Source organism: Sorex araneus, chromosome 6 (assembly GCF_027595985.1).
Source record: "Sorex araneus isolate mSorAra2 chromosome 6, mSorAra2.pri, whole genome shotgun sequence".
NCBI lineage: Eukaryota > Metazoa > Chordata > Mammalia > Eulipotyphla > Soricidae > Sorex > Sorex araneus.
The window spans coordinates 134,168,526-134,194,559 of NC_073307.1; the positions used below are offsets into that span (position 1 = coordinate 134,168,526).

General features: G+C 48.8%; 1 protein-coding gene across 2 annotated transcripts in view; it reads right to left on the reverse strand.

Moving 5' to 3' along the window:
- WT1 (WT1 transcription factor) overlaps positions 1 to 7,384 on the reverse strand; it is a 48,460-nt gene extending 41,076 nt beyond the window's left edge. For both annotated transcript variants that reach the window (XM_004607880.2, XM_004607879.2), the window contains exons 1-3: positions 7,375 to 7,384; positions 5,395 to 5,517; positions 4,688 to 4,790 (exon numbers count right to left, since the gene is read on the reverse strand). In XM_004607880.2, the coding sequence (XP_004607937.2) occupies positions 4,688 to 4,790; positions 5,395 to 5,517; positions 7,375 to 7,384 (236 nt within the window). The remainder of the gene's footprint in view (positions 1 to 4,687; positions 4,791 to 5,394; positions 5,518 to 7,374) is intronic.
- Positions 7,385 to 26,034: the final 18,650 nt, after the last annotated feature.

Below are 26,034 nucleotides of genomic sequence, written 5' to 3' on the forward strand. Positions count from 1 at the left end.
AAAGTAAGAATATGCACACCTAATAAAACAACAAATGAGAGGGATATGGTTGGGAAAAAAATATGTAAGCTCAATAAAATGGATTGTCGAAAACAGAAACAAAAATTGTCCCAGGAAGTCTTTTTTTAAACACAGCACAAAATAGCTGGGAGAATCAACCTGTGAAAAGGGCCTAGGAGGGGGTTGGAGGTTCTAAGGAGATAAGCAAACAATGGAGCAGAAAAGCTCCTGGAAGAGAGGGAAGTCAAGAGGCCCCAGTAGCTGCCTGTTTGAGGTAGAAATCAGAGGGGACCTTCATTATTCTCTCCTCCCCTATGACACCTCCCTTCCCTCAGACTGTGACTCAGAATAAGTACAATCAGTCATTTCTGATTGATTGGAATCAGTCATTTTTCCTAGGTTTGGATGGACAAGGAGCAGGGGTTTGACCCTGCCCATACTGAAACTCAATGCAGTAGTTCGAATCCAGAGAGAAAGCCAAGAAAGATGGAACTTTCAAAGACTGAGGCTTGAGCTTAGATAAGACAAGTCACTAGGACAAACACTACTGCTTTCTGGAAAGCTAGGAGTAAAATAATGAAGAATGGGGATTCACTTACATCCATGCGAAAGAAAGGCTTTTCTCTATTGAGACTTAAGTCAATGCCACATTGGGAAAGAGAAGGGAACTTACGTATTGCATCAGGGTGCAGTGGGTAGTAAGATGGATTCTGAAGCTTTGCTACCTAAGTTTGAACACCAGCTCTGTCCCTACCATGTCTCATGGGCAAGTTTACCTCTCAAAACCTCAGTTTTCACGTGTGTTAATAGGAGGTGTAACTCGGTCTACATCAAAGAGTCCTTCTTAGGATTAAATAAAGCTATTTAATCAATAAGTACAGAGAATGATGTCTGGTATGCAGTGATTCCACGAAAGCATTTTATTATTGATCAACTGCACACTGACATGGGCTGTGTGATAGATATTCCAGATTGAGGACAATGAGTAGCCAGGACCCTGCCAGTCAGACCACAGATGTGCTCTTATGTCAGAAAGATGAGATCACATGCTGGTTCTGATTCGCAGGTCCTGTGTGACTTGAACCAATTATTTTGAATCTCTGAACCTATTTCTTCTTCAGTAAAGCTGAGATTACAATATCTACTTTTTAGAACAATCAAGAGATAGAATTAATGCTGGAAGAGACACTTAGTGCAGGGCTCAACCTGCAATAACTGTGTTGTGCATGCAATAAAACTGAGTTATGCTATTACAGGAGCCCAAGCTGTGTCCCTGCTCTCACCACTGGGTTATCTATGGTGGGATTCCACATCTGGTTTCAGAAGCCTTACCAACCTAAGGATAAAACTACCTATACCTTCAACTATATGGGGGGTGAAGGGTGGGCAAAACTAACCCTTTCTACCTCCAATAAGCTTATTGGGACAGTCTTTACCTACTCCTGCCTATACCACATGCAAATGTGCATGGCTTTAACTTGCTGTGTTACCTAGAATAGAGGAGAGAATTGTGCAGTTTTTTGAACAAGAGAATTTCCTCCCAGCAAACTCACAGGGTGCACCAGTCTACCTTTGAGCTGAGCTGGGAAGGGAGCTTACATCCAAGACTGAGGAGACAGGAGATTTGGGAGAGCAGTGGGAAAGTGACCTGGCAAGTTCAATAAGGCAAACACATTACAGGCAAGTCTTTCCCAGTGTTACTAATTTTGGACAAAAAAAAAAAAAAAAAGGAAATAGAGTCAGGGACCAGTAGAAGCATGACGATATAGTTGAAATTCAGAAGTTAAGCCACGAATTGATTCTAGTCTAGTCCTAATTCTTATGATCCTTTTTTCTTACACTGCATTCACAAAAGCTTCAACAATTGCTTTCAGAACCAAATAAAAATAATAGCATAAGGGCAGTCATATTGATGTCTAGCTCAGTTTAAAATATCTTTCATGAAGGCCGGAGTGATAGCACAGCGAGTCGGGCATTTGCCTTGCACGCAGTCGACCTGGGTTCAATCACCAGCATCCCATATGGTCCCCCAAGCACCACCAGGAGTAATTCCTGAGTGCAGAGCCAGGAGGAACCCCTGAGCAAATCTGGGTGTGACCCAAAAATGCAAAAAAAATTTTTTTAAAATAAATAAAATAAAATATCCTTCACCTATCCAGAATCTGGCCTTCAAAAATGTGCTTAGAGAAACTGGAGAGATAGTACATTGGGGTAGGGCACTTGCTTTGCACCCAGCTGACCCAGATTTGATTCTGGCACCCATATGGTCCCCCAAGCCCTCTGAGAAAAAAGCCAAAAGTAACCTTTGAGCATTTCCAAAAGTGGCCCCAAAACAACCCTCCCCAAAAATGTGATTGGAAGAGTTGTAAGTTTAGAATAGGTGAACTTTTCAAGGCCCCTGAGAGCACAAACTGGCATGGGGATGAGAAGCAAACTTCCTATAAGGGTCACAAATTATTTTGGAGGAGATGGAACGGTTTAGGAAATGTTCTGTATGGAGGGGGGCATCCCCCCCCCCGACTTTCAAATAAAAATGAGCACCAACAAAAGAAAAAAAGCAAGGATAAAAAGCAAGAAAGAAAAAAAAAAGCAAAGATAAACAATTGTTTCTGGAAGATGATCCTGACAATATTGCTGTATTCAACTAGAAGACAGATTAGAAAGTATGTAAAAAACAACCAATTTTTCCTGCTTCCACAGCAAACACTGAACCTAGCCCCACATGAGGAGATACACATGAACTTGGTGGGGAGAAGAGCTACGAGGATATTGATGGTCAAAAACTTTATTCCTCCTTCCTTACCGCAGTCTCTGCCATGCTTCCTTCCTACTGAGCCCCAAGGGCTATCTAAACCCACATCAATAACATCCATTCCTGCCCAGGGTTTCCCGGGGTGCCTGCCTGGATGCCGAGCAGGAATGGAGGAAGGAGTAGGCCAAACTCACCACAGGGGGTACCGTTCTACTTTCACTGACTGCTCCCGGAGAAGGCAAGGGTTGACTCAGCTGCCACAGCTCTGCCAGGAAAGCAGAGTCATCGTGGCCATCGGGCAGTGAATTCTGCACCCAATCCAGTGAGTGTGAAAGGAGCTAATCCTGTCTCAGTGCTAGGGGTCCCCCCAGAGGTGCTAAGGAACTACTAGGTGCCAAAGATGGAATGGCTCTCCTGCATGCAAAGTATAATTCACAGCCACTGGAATTATTTCCCAGGGCCCACACATTCCAGCGGATTCCAGTGACTGTTCATGGTGGGCAGGATGGAGGCAGAACTCTGGGTCAGTGGGGCCATAGCACAAAACTACTAGGTTCTGGTAAAGAAAGGAGACTGGGCACGCGTGATCGCTTCCACACGATCTATGCAACCGGTGTGCATTTCATGACGATTCTCCACTAAAAGGAGTGGGGGGAGAGGAGGAGGCGAACGTTTTCATTAGGTAAAGTCTTACGAGATTAGGGTTTTCAGATGTTTTTCCACAAAGTCTGCGCGAGCTTCAGGCTGAGGAGAAAGGGCGCGGCTCAAGTACCTGCGGGCCCTGGAAGCCGCAGCCTAGTCGGATCCCCTACTGCAATGCTCTCGGGCTCGCCACTTGAGGATGCATCTCAGGAGCTCCGTCCCCTCCTCCACCTGCGGACCCGGAGGTCTCCCAGGCGCAGCGGCTCCCCCACCCAATCTCCCCGGGCAGGCGCTTTTCCTTCCTTCATTACCTCACTACCTCCTTCCCTTGACGTCAGCCCCGGGTCCTCTCGAGAAGGGGAGGGCGGCCGGGGATGAGTTTGGGGGCAGTCGGTATCAGGATCCCCTCAGCACCGGGGGTGAGGGTGAGGGGCGATGAGGTCATGAGCGCCCAATCCCGGGCCCCCACGGCTGGCTTCCCTGCCCCCGCCCCACCTTCCCGCCCGGCTCGGGCCGGTGTGCGCGCCAGTTACTAAGCAACCCTATCGGAGACGCGGGATGCTGGCCAAGTTCACCCAAAGTTGAAGAATAAATTTGGGGGAAGAGAAGGTGGGGAGGGTGGAGAGAGAGCCGAGAAAGGGCGCACGGGGGCAGAGAGAAAAATAAATAAAAGAGCCTGGAAACAAAAAAGGAAAAAAGAAGCTGGTTTTCCGCTTTCCGGGAACAGGAAAAAGGGATTAGGCCGCGCTGAAGCGATCTCCCCGCGGGGTATTATTGCTGCACCCCGATGCCCCCGCAGTGCGCAGCCCCGCTGCAGGGTGAGGGGCACCCCTGTGCGTGGCCGCGCGCAGAAAACGACACCCACAGAACGCTGCTGCAGCACTGGGCTCTGAAGCCCAGTGTGACGACGGTGAGAAGGCTGCACCCGAGTGTTCGCGCCCTCGATGTGGGCCCGGGAGGTCAGAGGGAGGGGAGGGCTCTGAGCGGTGAGAAGAACCCACAGACGGTGGAACCCGAGGTTAATCTAGCTCAAGCCCCCCACCCCACAACCCCAGCCCCTACAATCCTTTCCTCTTCTGCTCCGAACAGGTCCACGTCCTCTTTTCATATTCAAAATAAGACACGTGACGTCGGGGGCAAACCCGGAGAGGGGCGTTCATTTGTTTCCTGGAACTGCAAAGCGCAAATGGAATCCTTTGCCTCCAGGACTCCGTGCGCCCCCGGCCCCGCGTCGGACGTTCGAGCACCGCCCCGGGAGTCCCGCACGCGCGCGCGCGCCCAGCGCCTTCCTACCTGCTGTAGGGCGTCCGCAGAAGCAGGGCCTGGCTACCGGTGCAGCTGTCGGTGGGCGTGTGGCAGCCGTAGACTGGGGGCGGCACCGAGTACTGCTGTTCACCTGCCGAGAGTCGGGGAGAGCTCGCGTGAGCACCGCCCGGGCTCCCGGGTGCGAGGCCGCTGCCGGGGGTGGAGGGCAGGACCCCGGGGCAGCGGGCTCACGCCGGGCTGCGGGGGACTGAGGGGCCTGGACGCCAGAACATGTAGAAAGTGGGTCCGGCCTCTTTCTTCCTTTACTTGCCTTGGGCAGCCCCGACCCAGTACCGCTAGAAAAAGACCCTCGGGGTCTTGTAGACTTGGACAAGTTCCTGAATATGTTCTTGGGGCAAAAACAAGGGATTCAATCTTTTAATCTAAGAGATTAGAGCAAATTGCTTCTTTTTTTCTTTTTGGTTTGAGGGCCGTACCCCGCCGTGCTCAGAACTCCTGGCTCTGTGCTCAGGGGCCGTATGGAATGATTCCGGAGACGGAACCCGGCTTGGCCACGTGCAAGGCAAGGGCCCTAACAGCTATACGACCTCTGTGCCCCTTTGGGCAAATTAGTTTTAATCCTCCCCCTCTCTGTCTTCTCCTCTCCCCAATTTCAAGTGGGCTGGAAATCCTTCAGGTGACTAGGATACGTGGAAGAAGGGGAGAAGGGCCTCCACGTCGTGCCGTCTGCTCACCCAGAGAGCCCTGCTGACTCATGGGGTCCTCGTGCTTGAAGGAGTGGTTGGGGAACTGTGCTGCATGGTGTGAAGGCGTGTGGCCATAGCTGGGCGTCCCATCGAAGGTGACCGTGCTGTATCCTGAGGGCGCAGAGAGAGAGAGAGAGAGAGAGAGAGAGAGAGAGAGAGAGAGAGAGAGAGAGAGAGAGAGAGAGAGAGAGAGAGAGGTGACATCAGAAAGGAGACAGGAAAGGAGAATCAGAATCAGGAACCCGGTGGGAGAACGCAGGGCCACAGCCTTCTGGTCCCCTGGAGCCCATCGTTATCCTGCCCTGACCGTCGCCTGGATGCTGCCAGGGAGGCTGGGGCCCAAGCCCCCACGGGTGATCTCCGGATAGACTTCCCGCCCTTTCCCCAGTAAACCCTCACCTCCCCATCGTTCCCCAAGTTATTTATATCCCTGTTTCTTAGCTTCTGCCGCCTCTGCTCCGAAGCCTGGGCCAGCGGAGGATGAACAACACCAGCATCCGCTGCGCGGTGGAGAAAGTTCCTCTGCCCCCAAAACAAACCCCGCGGCTCTCGCGCCGGGGCAGCGCGGCTGAGCGAAATGAATCTGCTCGGCTGACCCCGAGCTGACTCGCGGCCGTAAATCAAGGGCCCGCGCACCAACTTTCATTAATTACTCGGAGCCAGTTAAAGGGCATGGGCTTGAAATGGGGAGAGTAATTACCCAGTAATGCTATCTGTCTGAGGCGGCGCGACTCGACACCACGACACCCAAGACCCTCGGGAAAGGAAAAAAATGGGGGGGCCCTTCCGGTTAGGCCCGCAGCCGCGACCGCGACCCTGCTCCTCCCCCGTGCCGACCCACCTCGCACCCAGCGCATCAACTCTGACCGCCCCGGCGGGGGCGACTTCCTCCAGGCTTGGGCCGTGAAGGCTGTTTCTTTGGGACTGTGCCCGGCACTGTTCCCCCGCCCCTTTCCCTCGATGCAGGGCCCTCTGCCTCAGTTTCCCTGCCAAGAAACCCCGGGTTGTACCGGTCGTGCTCTTTCCCAGCTTAGCAGTGGGGCGGAGGTGGGTGCGGCACAGCGAGCAGTGATGTGGAAGAAAACTTCTATGATTATTGGGGTTTATGTTGCGTTAAGCCTGTACACACCCCAACTGGCTTCTGCAAAACTGTGACCCCAAGAAAACCTCTCCCCCTCCTCCTCCAGGCTACCAAAGAATGAGTAGTGGGAACCCAGTACTGGGGGGGTCCCTTCTACACACAGGCTCTGGGGGAAGCTCTGACCTCAAGTTCAAGAGGTGAAAAAGATTTGCACCCTTATGCTCACATCTATTGATTTCCTCCATAGGCCCAAACCCCACCACTGCGCTGGGTATCTACAGCGCTCCCCCCCTCAATCTTCAGGAATAGGATAAATCAAACGTGCCCCCTCCCCCCATATACACCAGGTTGGATGTGCAGTTTGCAACAAGTGTGCAAGGGGTTTCTGTTGGATAAGACCTTCAATCTCTAAAATTGCCACCCCTCCAAAACAAAAATCAAACAAAAAAAGCACCTCAACCCAGTGCGGGTTCCCTCTGGTCACACCAGGGTAGCACAGTATATGTGCTGGGTGACAATTGCAGGATTATATTGAGCAGGACCAGTCTTTTCATGCATTGACCAGCATTGCAGGTTGACGACTTAGAAAGCCACCAGCCCCTCGGGACTTGACATGACCCTCGCCCCCCCCTTTTGCATTTCTCGCTGGCTAAGTGGGCAAGATAACCCCTACCCTTTGTTGGCTGTCCTGCGAATGAACAAGTTTGGCTTCTCAGGGCAGACACCCCTCCACCTATCCACCAGTTTGCAAACGAAATTTGGACGTGAGCGCCCATTTTTGCAGAGGAAAGACCTAATTTCAAAAGGGCTCCCCCCCCCCTTTTAAAAACAGGGAGTGGGAGAGAATAGAGAGAAACGACAAACAAATGATTTGTCTATAAAGGAACCCTTCTCCATCCCTGCCCGACTGCTTGTGAGCCAGCTGTGGCCCCCTGCTATTCCGGGAGGTGCGCCCAACTTTGTGGGTGCCTTTGGCAGCTCCTCAGGTGAGGACACGCGGACCCCGGTGGCCCGGATTGCGCAGTCCCGGGAGGGGCAGTGGTGAAAGCGCCGGCGGAGGGAGGGTTTCTTTTAATTAGGAGCTTATCGGGTGCAGGGCTGATTAGAGCGCGCGCTCCTCGGGCCCTGCGCTGGGCCAGGCGGGCTGCGGGGGAGGAACAGCTGCGAGCCGAGAGGGGCAGCGTGTTCAAAGGCTCCTTGTGTACCGGCCTTACTGGGGGCGGCTCTAGCGGCCAAGGTAGCGTCTTTCCCACGCTTAGTCTAAGCCCGGGAAGGGAGTGCAACCTTGACCGCACCAGAGGCGAGACACGTTCTGCGGCTCCTTCTTCCGCCCGCGGAAACGCAGCGCGGGAACCGCCTGGCCCAGCCGGGTCTCCAGGGAGCTTAAGGGGTGGAGTGGACTGCTGCCTCAGTCCGGAAGGTGGTCGACATGGAAAATGTTGATTCCGCTGCAGCGGCTGAAGAACAGTGTATCTTCCTTCCCCCACCCCCACGAGATACCCTCTCCAACGCCACCCAAGGAATGGGGCTACCCTTGGTCTTCTGCCAAGTTGTTCTCCTCACCTGACCCTAGAGGGGCATAGTGATGTTAAGGCCTCCTGCTCCAAAGTTTGATTGTCATGAGTGCAAGGGAAGTAAAGGCTGACAAGTCATCTTGACAAGTCATCCTTTTTTCTCCTTCCTAAACCCCACATTTACTTGGATAGTCTGCGGATACCCAATTTATCGCTTCCTTTTCTGCCGTGGCAACCCTCCCCAACCCTCAAACAAAAGTACAAGGGATTCAGTGTCCACAGTCAGCCAGCCAGAGGCACTCATTCCCAAAGGGAGGCTAAAATCCCTAGCAGGTAGCAACAGTCATTCTGGTATCGAATCCCAACTTTGTCACAGCCAGGGAGCCTCTGAATGTTTTGATTTCCTGCTGATCTCGGGCAGTGCGTTTCTTTCATGGCTGATGCTCATTAATGTCTTAATAATCAACCTCCAGAGGCTAGCAAAGCTAGCAACACTATATGTTTGTTGAAAGAGTGTTTAGAAGATTTGGGCATAGCTCTTTCCTCTAGTCTTAAAGAAATGAGGTGCAAAGCCTAGGACAACAGTGAAGGAGTCTCCTGACACCCACCACGTGGTTCCTAGGTGCTGGATTTGATCTCAGGGGTCCCAGACTTTAGGGATGGAGCTGATGTTCTTGCTTCCCCCCAGCCTAATCTTGAGCCCGGCCCTGCATTTCTGAGGGAACTCTTAAGAGCCCTGGAAATCAGAAGAATAAATCTTCAGTTTCCAGGCCTCAGGGCCCACCCTTTGCCAATGCTGGGCTGAGGGAAGCAGTCTGTGACAGCCCACCTCAGCTTCCCAGAGATTTCCTTTCTTCCAGTGGGGCTTGACCCATTTCTATGCTAATTTTTGAGAAAAACCTAAGGGGGTAGACCAGTAGCAAGCTACTGACTCTCCTCTCTTCTACATCATGTCACTCTTGGAACAGGAAACTTCTCCTGCTAGTCCTGTCCCACCCACCTCAGTTCCCTTTTTCTCTTTGACAATGCCACTGGGCTATGCAGTTTGTGCCTCCACTGTGAACAAAGGACCAAGTCTTGGTCCCCCAGGCTAGGTAGATGGGACGCTGAGGGCTAGGCCTGCCCTTCCGAGGCTGGGCACTGAGGCTCAAAACAAAGGTTAGAAGCCTGGCTTTGGGGGAAAAAACAAACAAACCCAGAGCACCTGGACGAAACCGAAAGGAATGATGATGGCGTGGGCCTTTTGTGCACCCCATGGATTAGACCAAATGCCATCTCCTGCTTAACACATTCACACAGACTCATCTCACACCTGCTGGCCAGCGGGCCAGCCTCGCTGTTCGTGATGCAGCTAAGTGGCTGTGAGCGGTTGCCTGCTGTACTTTGAAACCAGAGTTGCGGGAAGACCCAACCTCCAGGTCGCCCATCTCAGGTCCTCTCAGCTGGGAAAAGAGGCCTGGAGACTGGCAGGAGGTCACCCAAGTCTCCTCTACAGAGATGGCACTGATTGGGAAAGCAACAAGCGCCTGCGATTGCAGATGAGCTGTTCCAGCAGTCCCAGATATAGGAAACATTCGCTTAGTTTAGGGAAGACCTCAAGTGGAGGGATCCCTAGGGTTAGTTTTGTGGTTCTTCCACCAGAGGAGGTTTCTGGAATCCAGGGAAGAGGAGCCTGAAGTTTCGGTTTCATCTGGGGCTGCGGGGAGGAGGCAGGTTAGACTGGGATAAGAATGATCTGGAGATATGCTTTCAGATAGATGCGGAGAACAACTACTGTAAGGAATGGGGGTGGGGGGTGGGGGGGTGGACCAGCAGAAGGAAGGCCCTGTCTTCCCTGCCTTAGGGGGTCCTAACACCTCCTGCTTCCAGAAGCATGCATTCCAGAAACATACTAGTCCCAAGGCCAGCGGGGAACTGTTGTTCCAGGAAAACATCCACCATTGGTTTGTAAGCATTTCCAAAAATACCACACCAAACCGAACTGGTTAGGTTCTCCACACCCAGATGTCCAATTAGAATAAATTTAGAAACCAAAGGACAGCTGCTAGGCTGGGTTGGTTCAGCTCTGGTCCCTGAGTAAAGAGAGGTGAACCTGGGGCCAGCTCGGGGTGAGAAGACTGTGTCTCTAGACAGAACATGACCTGCCCATCCTGGTTCTAACGCCAACCCCCAGGGTTTGCCAAAAGAAATCAGACCCTACTTGAACCCCCGCTTCTAACGAGGTGCCTTAAAGGAAGGCCAGTGCTCTTTACTGCACAGCCTCTGGGAGACTTGCACTTGCATAAACCGGGTGCCCCTCGGGCCCCTCATGCCCCTAAGGCCACAGCCCGAACTGGAACCCAGAAGATGTGCGATGTACTCCACCAAAGGTGAGAGCCACGTTCAGACACCAACACAGTTGCCTGAAAGCCACAATTTCGTTGCTGACCTGTTCATGCTCTCATTTGTCCAGTGCCCCACGATGCTAACCGTGCATCTATGGCGCGCCAACATGCCAGCAAAGCCAAAGCGACTTCAGGATGTTTGGGCGCAGCCTGTGCTGGTCCACCACCCAATCCTCTCTAAATGTCCAAAAAGTCTAATTCCTGGGGGACATTCTGCGTCGGGGAGGAAAGCCTGGGCGACAAAACTTCAGCCCCAGGCACTGTTGGCCACTGCACCGGCTCCCCAGTTCCACTCCCACGGGGATCTCTCAGGCCCGGACTCTCGCCTGGGCCCCAGACGACCTCCCGGCTTAAACGAACAGGAGAGCTTCGGGCTCTGGAGGATGTCAGGAGCCCGAGCGTCCACACCCCACCCGCTTAGGGCCTCCGCGCCCCCGGCTGCCGCTTCCGCTACCCTCACAGCCCCAGGGGAGGCAGCCGGGTCAAAGCTGGGGTGCGGACGGAATAGGACGGGGCGAGCCGGCACACGGCACCCACCCGGGCGCCACCGCCCGGCGCGTAGGGGGCGCTCCCCGGCCTGCTTACCCTGGTTGCGAATAGTGGGCTGGCTCTCCAGGCAGCTGGGCAGATAGGGCGCATTGGGGAACATCCTGGCCTGGCCGGAGGACGCCTGGCTGGGCGGGGGAGGACCGAAGGGTCCGTAGCGACAAGCTCCAGCCGTACCGGTGAACTGGCCCGAGAAGTGGACGGTGAAGGCGCTCAAGCACTGCTCCTCGTGCGGCTCCGCGCCGCCCCAGCTCGGCTCCTGTTTGATGAAGGAGTGAGGCGGCGGCGGCGGCGGGGGTGGCGGCGGAGCGGGTGGTGGCGCAGGGGCGCCCAGAGAACCGTAAGCCGAGGCGCCGGGAGGCGCAAAGTCCAGCACCGGCGCCCACTGCGCGGCGCCGCTCACGGGCAGGGCGCAGCCGCCGCCGCCCCCCAGCGAGGGGACCGCGGGCAACAGCGCGTTCAGGTCCCGCACGTCGGAGCCCATCTGCTGCGACTCAGCCTCGGACGGCCCTCGGCTCCTCCGGCCCGGCAGACGCTCGACGCTCGGCTCGATGGCTCCTAACTTGGCCCAGATGCTCCCCGGGCCGCGGAGCCCCGGCTGCTCGGGCTGCGGAAGGCAGCCAGGCCCGGAGCGGCACGTCGGTGAAGACGCCGGCTCCGGGACACACGTGGAAGCAGCGGGCTCCAGCGGCAGGAGGAAGTCCAGGATCGCGGCGAGGAGGCAGCGGGGGGCCCCCGGCGCCTCGGCTGCCGTCCGGGCTCTAGGTGAGTGCGTGGGGGAATGAGTGGGAGGGTGGGCGGGAAGGGGGGAGCCGACAGGCGGCCGGGTGGCGGAGACCCCGGGTGTGGGCGCTGCCCTGAACTCCTTTACCCTGGCTGCCTGGCTGCCCTCGGCTTCCCCAAGCTCAAATAAGAGGGGCCGGCAGCGGAGGAGGAGGAGGAGCCAGGAGTTGCGGCCGCTCCATTCACACCGCAGCCCCAACCGGACCCAGCAGGGCGCGCGCGGCTCGGGCGGGGGTGGGGGTGGGGGTGCGTCCTCGCCTCGGCAGGGGTGGGGGGCGGGCCCGAGGGAGATTTCCACTCGGAGACACCCTCCTCGTCTACCCACCGCGCGCTTTCCCCTGGCTTGAGGGGGGGGGGGGGGAAACACAGTTCTCCCCGCCCCCCACTCCCCTACCCTGGTTTTCGCGAGTGTGCGAGCGTCGGGGGGGACAGGCGCGTCTGCTCAGGTGAGCGGGAACGTCCCCTCGGCATCCACGTGAGGAGCGGGCAGGGGTAGGGGGGGTGAAGATTTCAGATGGCCGGCTGGAGAGAGGAGCAGGGGGCTCCGCGGGGGCGGGAACCTCAGCAGGGCGCAGTGTCCCCCGGACGTCAAATCTCAAACCGACGGATTCTCTCTCGCCGCGCACCCGTGGGGCGCCTCTGGCTTCTAAGGCCGGCGGGCTGACGTGGCGACCATAATTTAGGGGGGGGGTCACCGGGGGAAGGGGGGCGGGGGCGAGTTCCTGAGACTAAACTCGGCCAGGCGAAGGCCGGCGACGTGGAGGGACCGCGTCGATTGTGATAAACACGTGCGGCTTCTGGCGGGGGATGGGGAGCGGGTAGGTTTGTGTTCCGGGCAGGGCGGTTTCGTCGGCCTAAAACCGTGGCCCCGCGCACTTAACTTCCTTCCGAGTGAGAAGATGAGTGAGAAGATTCTAACTTCTTTTGACTGCGAAGCTGGGGCAGCCGCGGCCAGTTCGGGGTGGAGAGAAAACCTTTGCCCCAGAAGTTCCCATACATTCCTGGAGTCCAGTTTAAGGGTTGGCACGGCGGTGGGGATTTGGGGATTTGAAGCCCCGGGAGTAGGGGCTTCCCTGGAAGTTGGTGTGAGAATCCTGGGGCTGCCCCCAGCTCTCGGCGGGGAGTTACGGTTGCGAGAGAGCAGTCAGCGATCGCGGGTCGCAAACCACTTAGGTGGACGGACGGAGTAGTCTCACCGGTGGACCATGGTCCACGGCCCCGTTCGCACCTTTGGGACGCTGTGCGGCGGGGGCAATGGCCAGCTCAGACCCTTGCCTACACTGCGTGGTTGCTCAGGGGAAGGCCCACGTACCCGAGCAGGTGTGTCGGGGGTGGGTTTTGTTTTGTCGGTTATTCCCAGGTAGCTGAGATCTTTCGGGGAAACAAACCCTCCGCCGGGAGAAGCGCAGGGAAGCCCGAGTCGGGTGCAGTTTGAGGGGCGTGTGGAAACGCCCAGGAGAGCCGGCGGCGAAGGCGCAGCGTGGAACGGCACGAGCTGCCCGTAGGCCTCCTGCACCGGGCAGAGCCGCAGATGCTGCGCACGGGCTCGCCAGCTTTGCAGCCAGGCAACGGATCGAGGCAATCCGAATTTAACAACCGAACGGGGCTTTTTAAGACTTTGTTTTGGCCTGCATCTGAAACTTGCTTTTGGTTCACTTACACCGAGTAGACGAACTAGTCGCCAACCCCGGGTGCGGATCCCGAGCGTGTGCGGTCTCCGGACCGAAGCGCGGAGCACAAGCCCTTCCTTTTGGGCTCAATTATCAACCCCAGGGCGGCGCCGGAGACTCTGAGGATAAAATAGGCGCTAACCGCTTGCTGCCCAGACCACCTTCGCGGCGGCGCAGAGGTCCCTACCATTGGGTGCAGGGTTTAGCTGCTTCTCCACTCAGAAGCGTTCTTTCCCTTTTTAATTGAAATCGAAGGCTTGCCTCCGCTGCTCCCTGGGCTTCCGTCTACCGCACGTCGCATCTCTCAACCTGCGGGGCAGGACAGCCTGGCAGAGAGCATGCGCATTTTGTCTTTTTGGTGGCGAAAAGCCCCGCGACACCAAATTTCTCAGGCCACAGTGCTCTTAGCACGACTCAGATAGTCTCTCACTTCTTACTTGTAATCGCACTCGATTGTAGGAAAATTCTAGTTGGTTTACTTATCTCGCACCCCCTCAAGCGCTATGGCGGAAGGGAAATCCCTGGGTCTTTTCTTTTCCAAAAAGACAGGAATTGCCATTTCTAAACGAAAAGGGGGAGATTATTTCTTCGTTTGTTCTCTGCATGTTTTTCTTGGGGTAAGTGGAAGGATGTGTTGGAGAAGGGTGAATAGGAGATTTGTTGCTTGAATCCCTGATGTGGCAAAGACTTATTTTCCCCCCTGTGAGAGAGGTGAGCTAATGTGGCACTTCTCTATCCCCAGCCTTTTGTTGTCCGAGAATGCGGGGGGGGGGGGAGGGGGGGCAGAAGTGCAACCCTCCATTTCAAACCTAGGGTGGCCCCTGGCCCTGACCTTTTTTGTGGGTAGTGATTGGAGGCGTTCTCTGAAACCTGCCAGCGGTGTCTGTTTCACCAAGTCTGTGGGGAACCCACGACTGTGGACTTTTTCTGCCCCGCTGAGTAATGTTTTGTGCTGGGTTATCCAGGCGGTCCCCCGGCTGTGCAGCCCGGAGGATGGGGTGGATTGCAGAGGTAGGGCAAGGTTCAAGTCCCTCTCTGTCCCCTAAAGGTGGGCACTCTCTTGGGGCCCCAGAGCTGATCACTTCCTTCCATCATCCCATTCTCTCACCCCCTATGTCCCCCACACACCCATCAGCGCCCAGGTTGGTGGCATGGGGATATGGTCCGAATGACAAATGGGCAGAGCTGGACATTCAGCTCCCCTCTCTACAGAGGACACTGAGGGGAGCAGAGGGGGAAGAAAGGCAGCTAGTTAGGAGCAAGGGTATGCCGGTGTCAGAGAATGGAGTTCTGCCAGCACATCACCTGCTGTAGTGTAACCCTGGACAACTTACTAGCCTCACTGAGCCATGGTGTCTTTCTGGGTCAGATGGGATAAAGGGACAGTAGCGCCTAGCTCCTGGTGCAGCGACAAAAGAGCTGGGCTGTGTTAGAAGAGCTGATTCACTCATAAATGTTGCACATTTGGTTACTATCTTTTGTTGTAGAAGGTAGCAAGTGAATGGCAAAGTCAAAATGGCACAACCAGAAGCCCAGGTATCTAGGTCTCTAATTAGGAATTTAACTTCAAAAGTAAAGGGAGGGGGAGAGAGAGACAGACAGACAGACAGAGACATATGTGGGTATCCCCCTATGACTTTGTACATGAGCAAAGCGCATTCATTCTGACCAGGAAGGTTAGATTCAAAATAAGCAGGAAAGTGGGGAGCGCCAGTGACGACCTCTGATACGCCCCTCCTCGACCCTAAGCCCCACACAAGCTGACTCCAACGCTGCCAACTGCATCTCACCCGAGAGCGGAGCAGAATCCAGCCAGCTGAGCTCCAGGCATCGCCCCCACCTCCTCTTACAACTGAGTAAATACCCCCGAGGCGTCACTCTGTCAGCCGGGGCTGCCCGCCCGCGCTAAGAGTGCTGCAGCGCCCGACACCAAGCGCTCAACAAGCGCCTCATCCAGCTGCAGCAACGGAGCTCCACGCGCGGGAGAAGCCGGCGGCTCCTCCAGCCAACGCTTAGAAATCTCCCCCACTCCACCGCCAGCCCCAGCCCGTGTCCGCGGGGCAGGCACTAAGACAAGTTTCTAGCCCTGAGATCCCAGGTTGATTTCTTTTGAATTGCACCAATGAAATAAAATTACCAATAAAAGTAAAAGAGGGATTTTCTCTTAGAGCTCTGCCTGCTTCCTCCCCTCTTCCTCTATTTCTTTGAAAAGTAGCTCTGGCCAATTCCCCCATCCGCGGTTCAAACTCAGTTCTTTGCGTCGGTTTGGAGAATTTCGGGACCGACTGTAGGGTGCGCGGTATAAAAACTTTCCCTCTCCCCCAGCACGCAGTGCCGGGAAACGCCAGGATTACCCTTCTGGTCTGATGCCACCATGAGATGGTCCCCGAGCGCCCAGAGAGTTTCCAGTGAAAGGATTCCGCAGCGCTGCCTCTATTATTGTACCGTAAATCTTTTTAAATTCTGGAACTAATTATATAGAGGATATGTCTCAATTTGTTCTGCATTAATGCCACTGAGGGGATGGAGGCCGGGCCGTGGCCAGAGCAGATACGCAGGCCCATGAAATTGATGAACTGAGAGTTGCTTCCAGTGCTGAGCGCACCATCTGGAATTCCAGTCTGAGGTTACAATTAGAACTCCTGACCCCAGATTCAACTTTGCAAACAACAGGGAAAAAACGGGGAAGGAAAAAAAGAAAAAGAGGGAGGAGAAACTCGATTTATTCTGCACCTGTAAAAAAAATTTCACAATCTTAAAATTTTTTCCATCTTCGAGGATTCTAGCCAAGTATCTCTTTTGTGTGTGTTTAACGTATACAATATAATGGAATAGATTTTATAGACTGGATTTTTATCATATTCCCCTTTTCCCTCTCTTGTACTATTTGCTATAATAGTTGTCAGTTTTTCTTTAGTGTTGAATTTAATGAGATCAAAATATTCAGTAAATTATTTGCTAAATGTTATGTTTGAGATTCCATCTTTAAGAAACAACTTAATCATAAAAATCTATCTCCATTTAAGATCTTTTCCCCCCACTGTTGCTCCACCTTCTCTATTACCAGAGGTTTTATTTGTGTTGCAACTTTATTTGTGTTCTAAATCGGTTTGGTCAGTTTCCTCTTTCTTTAGTAACACCCAGCTTTATTTCCTCTCACTCTGACCCCTAAAGAAAACGAAGGACCAGGCAATTCGAGGGCCTCTGTTAAATTTATTAGCATAAATGCTTAGACACAACGAGATATAAATCATTCAGATGTATTAAGCCATAAAGTATCCCAATGAAGTCAGCCCTTCCTGGTGTATAAATGCTAGTATAAAACAAGGTATCTGAAATATCTCTTAAATGGAATATATGTTGTAAAAATAGCCAAATGTGAAGTTTGGAATATGGAGCTAGTGGAGGGGCATGGAGGGGGCTAGTCTCTTAGCATTGCAAGTTTTTTTTAATGTATGCCAGAAGGCAAAATCTTAACTGTTTGCCTTTCCAGTATTTTTTAAAGAAAGGTATGCAGAATTTATTTTGATGGAAAGCAAACAAAGAGAGAAGAATTTGAGAGAAAAAGGTATGATTTTTTTTTTGTTGAATGTGTTCCCTTCCCCCAAAGGTCTATCTATCTATCTATATTCCAAAAAAAGGCCAGGACTCTTCACGTAGCCTTTTATGAAAAGTCACCTGGGTCATCTTCTGAGAATCCAGATGTGTAGCTGGCCAGCAGGACAAGGATGTGCAGTCATTAAAGGTGGATTGGGAGAAGAGGGTGGAAAGAGTGGGGAAGGGGAATTACCAGAATTCCTAGCAGAGCTTCACCTTGACAAAAATCAGACTGAAATTTTAAGGAGCAGTGCCCCCCAAAGCCCATAACCAGAGCTCCCCATAAATCTTGGGAAATTAGAATATTCTTTGCCTTTCAGAAATGATTCTGAAGACTTTTTAAAATCAAGTAATCTGTCTAAGGGAGGGCATACCCCTCATCCCAACCCCAATCAGGGGCATCTTTATGCTTTTTATTTCATTCACTCAATGTGCAATACTATTTATTGCTGTGTCCAATATGCCAGGCATGGTGGCAGAGCCTGGGAATACATTAGCATAGGGACTTGCTCTAACCTGCTCTTATAGAGCTTATGTTCCACTAGGAATAACAAATAAATGACTAGCAACCAAGTCAAACTCTTAGTGTTAGAAAGGAGCAAGATCTCCTAGAGTAAGACAGACAGATGGGATTATGAGAAATGTAAAGCTCTAACTTCTATCTTCTATCCACACAACTACATTTGTATAGACATATACACATAAATATATAAATGTGCTTAGTAAACACCCTACCAAGTAGAAGCAGAAGAGCTAAAAGGTTTTGGAATGTTAGTCTGGATAAACTTCTGCCCAGCAGGCAGCTAGGCTTTACGGAATCATCAGGACAGCTGTTTTGGTAGAGCTAAGTTAACATCAGGCAGGCTTCTGGTTGAGTGACTGAAATTTACCTCAGTTCTAAAAGCTATGAATTCTCTTCAAGATGAAAGTATCAATGGCACCTCTTAAAATGTGAGAACTAGATGAGTAAGGCATGTAAATTCCTTAGTGCCCGGAAAACACTCAATAAGACATGGCTGTTATCTCTATAGACAAGTTCTGATTTTCATTGATTTTAATTATTTGATAAATTCTGGACAGTATAAGTAGTGTGTCTTAAGAAAACACAGCAACTTTTGTTCTTGTTGAGTCAGAGAGGAATGAAATCTAGTAAGTCTTACCTTAAGCGAGGTTGTTGCCACCATTAAGATAATTGAGATTATTTTGTCCTGCATCCTGACCCTGAAATAGGGAATACCTGACTTTTGCTTCAAAATCCTAATTAGGTTCCCTCTTCAAAATACAGAAGGCTATGTCAGCTTGAAAAGTTGAACATTGCATTTAGGGATATAATCTGCTCCAGAAAAAGAATACTGGGCTAGGTATACAAACTCTAGTTATCAAATCTTCTCTTGGCCAATAACCATGACCTTGAGGGAATGACTCTCAGTTTTTATGGATTCTTGTCTATTAGCTAGGCTGATAGTAAACTCGAAACAAAATCAACAGTGATTTGATTTGCTAGCTAGAAAGCTCTAAGCAACTCAAAGCCCCATCAGAAGGATGGATCCATATGGAAGAAAGGTTGAGATGCTGGGATTAGCGTCACTTGCTTACCATTCTTTGTAAAATGGGTATAGTACTTTTCTCCTAGACTTTTGTGTGAGATACATGTAGGTGATACCATTATTGATATTGTTTCCCTTCTCTGCAGGTTTTCATGGGCTCAGAGCTGAGCTTTATTTTCACATTACTAATTTCTTCTTCTCTAATGGATAGTATGAAGAGTAAGGCTTGGAGTTCCTGTTGACTGATATTTACATTTTCTTCTGCTACTTGTTTTCTGTATTACTTTTGGGTAACTTCCTTATTCTTTTCACATTATTTTGTAACTGTTTAATTGGGCTAATGTTACCTTTGTCACAGGTTATTTTAAGAACAAACTAACACAACATATACAAAGAGTCTATAGGGAGCCTCTCACATGTAGTAGGAAATGAACTATAGTTATTAAAATTTCATTTTGTCTAACCAGAATACTGACTTCAAAACAAAAACAGATCAGTCGGCACAAATTTGAATTATAATGTGCATGATTCTGAGCACACACAAAAATGAAGTTCTATCTTTTTTTTTTTTTGCTTTTTTGCTTTTTGGGTCACACCCAGAGATACCCAGGGGTCACTCCTGGCTCTGCACTCAGGAATTATCCCTGGCAGTGCTTAGGGGACCATATGGGATGCTGGGAATCGAACCCGGGTCAGCCACGTGCAAGGCAAATGCTGCAGCCCCTGAAGGTCTATCTTTTAAGATCACCTAAACTCAATGAAATTTCACTCTTTTGGCTTATGGAAACATCAACAATGAGTTTCTGTTATGACTTTAGGTAAAAAGATTTAATTGAGTCATTTTCACTACATTTCTTTGAATATCCAGTTTACATAAAAGTCATTGGCAATCTTACGTTTTTCAAAGTAAGCAGGAAACTTTTTAGCCAATGAAGAGAAAAAGAAGTTTGACTCTCTTCCTGGAGTTGCCACATCACATTTATTAATAGCTCTGTAAACAGGCTTGAACATAGTATCAGCTTGCTTCTCAAGATATTACAAAAGTTTATGAGAAGTTGCTTAGAAAAAACAAAAGTTATTAGAAATCTGATATTAGTCAATACTGAGTTTATTCCAAGTCTCCATAAATCACAAACAAATTAAACATCTATTGTGATCAGTGTTCTAAATCCAAAGGACCTCTTTTCTCTCGTAGTATAAATTAAATATATTTAAGAAAGCCCAAGAGCCTAATTACAAAATTTCCCTCGAGATAATAAATATTTAACTCCAATCTACAGATTATGTGAGAAGCACATAGAACTAATTTTAATTTTCTATTTCAGGCACATATTTGTCTTTATTTATCCCCAGCCTAGGACTGAAATAACTTTTCTGTTATATTTGCATATTTCCAGAGTGACACTACATTTTTATTTGCCCATAACAACCTCCATTTAAGTGAATGCCAGTGACTAATTATTAATTGCTCTTCATTTCCTCCCAGAGTTCTTTTGAGTTTGGTTTTTAAATTTCACCGAAATTTTATTTATTTCGGGGGGACCATATTTAGCATTCTGAGGAGGCTCTGTCAATGGTGCACAGGGGATCATGAGATGCCAGGATTGAATGTTGGGCTCCTGCATGCAAATCATGAGCTTCTTTCAGTTGCATTCTGCGTGTCAAAAGCGTTTTGATGGTAAATAAGGGCTCTACTTCCTTACAAATTTATTTTTAAATTTTTTATTTTTTTTTTGTCTTTTGGCTTGTGCCCAGCAGTGCTCAGACTTACTTCTGGCTCTGTGCTCGGGATCACTCCTCAGGGTGCTGTGTGCAAAGTAAGCACTCTACACACTGTACTATTGCTCCAGCTCCCCAATTTTATTATCAATTTTTTTAAAGCAGACCTTAAGAAAGCAATAGAGCAAAAGTGAAAGACAAAAGTTTAGGAGGGTTAGTGAGAAAAAGGAACTATTGGATAAATACTGGAAATCAAATGATGAAGCTAGTTACTGTAAGTAAGCTGAAACTTAGTTCTAAGCTTCCTGACAGCCAAATCAAAAATGGAAGACCAAGTGAGCACATAACTCCCATGGAAAGAAGAAACCTAGTTTTTCATGTGAAACAAACTTATGTAATTCATTCTAAAAGGAACACTTCTTGCTCTTCCTTCTTAAAGTTCATCAGAGTAGTTACTGACTTCAGTAGTAATGTTTGAAAAGATGCAGAGACAGTCTTAGTTTGATGACTTCTCATTTCAGTCACAGATTGCATATAAAATTGCAATTATATAAAGCTTTTTACTTTTAATTGTTTTTTATTGGGGGGAGCAAACTGCTGGTGCTCAGGAAATATTACTGGTTTTGTGCTTAGAAAAGACCCTTGACAATGCTTAGAGGTGATGCCAAGGACAAATCGGGGTTGGCTGCATGCACGGTAATTGCCTTAACCCTATACTGTCTCTGTGGGCCCTCCATAAAGCTTTTCCTAAGAGAAAAGAGACAGTAACTTAGTCTTTTTTTATAATTTCATATTTATATTCTTGAGAGTCTGACTTGATTAACCTAATGTGTTATATTTCAGAAATTCCTAATTAATAATTTTTAAATCCTTCATTCATTATCAGTTGTGAACCAGATAATACTGTCAGGGGTCTACCTTGTTCTCTAAAACCTGTGATCTGAGCTGGGGAGAGTCCTAAGGCAGTGTTTTTAGGTGATTTTACCTCCCCCTTCTTTCTGTGTTGAAGACATCTGTCATAACTCAGTGGGAATAGGAAACTGGATGCTACTGGACTTTAGTGGGCATAGGTTAAGGAGGCTGGTAAATATTTCTTAATGTATAGGGTAGTGTACCCACAACAGTAATTATCCAGCCACATATGATAGCATAAGTTGAGAAGCACTCCCCTAGGGTTCTGTTGGCAGAAGGAGAAATGATCATATCTAGTGAGGATAAAAAGAAAAATAGCTTACAGAGAAAGGGCCTTGAGATCAATCTCCATCCCATCAGGACTAGAGGTGGTCTCTTTGCAAGCTCAAGAAACGGCAGGGACAGAAATAGATATGTGAGAAGCAGAAAATATTACAGATACTACCCATGGAAAGAATTTTGGGGAGAGAGAATACAGAGGTTAAGGCGTTTGCTTTCCATGCTGCCAATCCCAGTTCAATCCCCAGCACCACAAATAGTCTGTTGAGCACCTCCAGGAGTGATTGCTGAGCGGAGTCAGTAGTAAACCCTGGAAACCGCTGAGAGTGACCCAATTCTCTCCCATCCAGAAAAAAATCACCGTATCACTGTATCACTGTCATCCCATTGCTCATCAATTTGCTCAAGCGGGGACCAATAACGTCTCCATTGTGAGATGTGTTGTTACTGTTTTGGCATATCAAATATGCCATGGGTAACTTGCCAAGCTCTGCTGTATGGGCAAGATACTCTTGGTAGCTTGCTGGGCTCTACAAGAGGGGCAGAGAAATCGAACCTGGGTCGGCCGAATGCAAGGTAAACTCCCTACCTGCTGTGCTATCACTCCAGCCCCCAGAAAAAATAAAAGGAAAAATAAAAGAGGGATAATCCATGTGGAGTAGAGAAAACCAGAGTGCACACAAATTTAGGGCAGAGCGTTTCTGTTCTGATGTTATGCTCCAAGATCCCTAACTGTTGCTAGTATTTTATAAAACCACACATATCAAAGACAGCATAAACTTTAATGTTGAGAAAGATCATCTTTCAAATACCATCTTGTGGTGTATATATATGGAGAGGCATGTAATTGACTTCCTCTCTCCCACATTTTTTTACCACTTACGTATTAAAAGATTCCTTGCAACTCCGTTTTATATCATCAAATTAAAAATGGGTACTTAAAAATGCCACCTATCAAGGCACAGAAAATTCTGAACCACTACTGTCATTAGTAGAACATTTTAGGAATCACTGTTAAGAAATATTATTCTGACCTAGTTCACTGTGTCACGCTGCAGATCGTCCTTTTCTTGACTCACGGAACACTCTGTGAGAAAGGACTACAGAGCTGGGTCCCTCAATATAAGCCATTTCACTCTTAAAGTTCAGCCAGGAGTGGGACAGAATCCTCATCACCATAATGACATGTTTACTTCTGGGGTAGGAAAATATTGCTGTTTAAGCAGTGCTGTTGCTCAGTCCATTCACTTGCCTGAAGACATACATTTTCTTCTTTCTACAAATAAATTAACACAATTCACTAAGGTCTGCCAACATCTATGCATTACTAGAGAAATCTGAGAAGTTGGAAAAAAATGACTGTAATGTATCATATCCCAATACTGTCTTCTTAAGGGCTAAATAAATAGCATCAGATAGTTTATATACCTGACATATTTATTGCCGCAACCCTGCTGAGCACTTCCCATTGTCATGTGTTCTCACACATTGATTTCACAAATTGTGTTTTGAAAGAAGTCAGGGAAATTCGGGCCAGAGAAACAAGATGTTATCTTTTGGAAGGGATGAGCCCACTCTAATGGAAGAGGGTAATCCATTCAGAGGTTTGGAAAGCCAGTGTCCTCCAAGGGGTGTGATAAATCCACAGGATCTGAATCCAGGATTTTGCACTGGGACCTTGAAGTCGGCAGGCATAATTTAGCCTGTTCCAAATAAACAGTGTATCATTATTATTATTGGATAAGCATGAACATCTGTTAGGACAATTTCTTCCTATTTCCTAAAGGCAAACTGTATTCACTGAACACAGTTTTAATTTCCTCTTTCACATGTGGATCTAAGATGAGAATATAATGTCAAAGGTTCTCCTCGATTATCTGTGTTTGAAAATTATATTTGAAGGGAAAATATGTCACCTGCTTATCTCAGATGGTTCACAGACTTGCAGAGTCCCATAGACATTATAGTTCCCTTCTGAATTCTATCACAGAACTGTTATTCAAAGATGAGAATAGCTGAGACAGCTGGCCTTCTTCATTAAAAAATAGTGTTGTACATGCTTTAAGTAATTATTTGAGGCAAAAGGAATCTAAGCATTATTTAGTGAAAATTCCTCACCATATCTTGTCTGAACGTAATATGCGGCTTTCTGGGTATCACTCAGTTCACACAGGATGAGTAAAATAATTTTGTAACATAATTTCTCTCAAATTTGAAGGGGCCGTTTGTAGATTACAGCCATAAAAGACTTTGAGAAGCATCTAGTCCTGTCCCTTATTTTCCAGATAAGAGCTGCCGAAGATTACACAGCTAGTTCTGAGCTGCTTTCCCTAAGACTAGGGCTGTGGGGAGGGAAAGACATCTTTACGTAGCTCAATTCCACTTATTTATACCTGCTGAGTACCTATTATGAAACTAACAACTGAACTAGAGACATAGTCTTTGCTCACCCCCAGACTCTGCTATAGGATTTAGTCAGAAAGTAGAACATGGACGTTGCTGCTCTAAGAAGTGTCCTTATAGCAACCCTCACTTATACCAGGTCCCAGTTTTTTTTTTCAATCTTCCCTGAGGTAATCAGGGAAACTAATATTCACTTCTTTTTTTTTTTCTTTTTGGGTCACACCTGGCAATGCACAGGGGTCATTCCTGGCTCATGCACTCAGGAATTACCCCTGGCGGTGCTCAGGGGACCATATGGGATGCTGGGATTCGAACCCAGGTCGGCCGCGTGCAAGGCAAACGCCCTACCCGCTGTGCTATCACTCCAGCCCCTAATATTCACTTCTTTACACTTTACAAAGGAGATCTCCTCTGATGGGTGAACAACAACAACAACAAAATCATAATATTGTTAGAATTAGAAAAACTGAACTGTACTTCTTGGAGGACTTACAAATGAAAATACCCAAGAGACTGGTACCTTTTTGCTTGAATTAGTTAATGAAGCCTGGCAGAAGTATAGTAGCAAGAATACCCGAAGGGGGAGCTCTTCTGGTTTGGAACTGAAGTGAAATGACTCACTGATCAAATGCAAAAGCAGGACTGTGCTTAGAGGAGCACAATCAAAGGAAGATAACCAGAAAGCCACAAGGAAACCATTAACCCCCACCAGCCTGTATTTTTGTTGCCTATTTAAAGTTGATAGAAACCTTGACAGTATTTGGGATTGGGTGGGAGTTACACAGTGTGTAAACATCACAGACTGACCAAAGACTAAGTTCCCAGATAGAAAACAAATTAAAACAAAGATTTTCGCCTATGTTGACTCCCAAGGGACCTGAAAAACATTTCAAATGTGTCCAGTAAGGCATTAAATATAATTATCCCAGAAAGCGATCACTCCCTTACTCGTTTGAATGTATTTTTGTCTACAAATAAGAGTTTTCTAAATCGCTTCCTTGGCTTACTTTGAAAGGTCCCTAGAATACAAGTACTTTGGGTGACCCCAGGATACCTGGCAACAGTAACCAAAGTTGTGGATGAGACTAAAAAGATAAACAGATGATTCACTTTTTGATGTCAGACCAAAAATATTGTATCATTAAACCGAATAAAATGCTAAAGCATAGAAACAAAGGAGAATCCCATCAGGAAAATGAGTCAGCTTATTTAAGAAAATGTGAAATAATTTTTTAAAGTATACTGTAAAATAACTCACAGATGTTTTCTGGAGAGATAGCACAGAGACTATGGTGATTGCCTTGCTTGCCGCTGACCTGGGTTCAATTCCTAGCACTCCATATGGTCCCGTGGGTCACACCAGGAATGATCCTGGAGTGCAGAGCCACAAATAAATCCTGAGCACAACTGTGTGTGGCCCCAAAACCAGAAAAAAAATCACTCTTATGCTCCCCGGATCACTCTGTTACTGTCACTGTCATTCCGTTGCTCATCGATTTGTTTGAGTGGGCACCAGTAACGTCTCTCATTGTGAGACTCATTTGTCACTGTTTTTGGCATATCCAATATGCCACGGGTAGCTTGCCAGGCTCTGCCATGCAGGCATGATACTCTCGGTAGCTTGGTGGGCTCTCCAAGAGGGGCGGAGAAATCGAACACGGGTCGGCGGAGTGAAAGGCGAACGCCCTACCGCTGTGCTATCGCTCCAGCAGTAGGGCAACGTTTTTTAAGTTGTTAGAATTAACTTTCTACCTCCTTTTATCTCCATCTCTTCTCCACCCTCTCTTCTTTTCATAATAATAGTTATTACTGTCACTGTCACTATTAACTATTATTATTGAGTGCTAGAAAATCTCATACATTCTCTCAACTCTTCATAACTATCTTTTCCATTAGAGAATATTTATTGCTATTTTGAAATGAGGACACAGATGTAGGGAAGCCCAGATTGCTCACTACTAACCGTCCAGCACGTGAGCCAGCCTGAGCTGCAGTCGTTATTTTATTAGAGTGTAAAAATTCAAATTCTGGAAGCAAGTGAAGTAGATAAATGCTGGAGATCTACTTTAACACCACTCTGGCATAGTTTACCTTCAGAATTGAACTTACTCTTGACTAAGGAAAATGAAATTGCTTTTTCTGCAGAACTGTTTCCACCCCAAAGTGTCGACCCACCCACTTCCTGCTTGTATC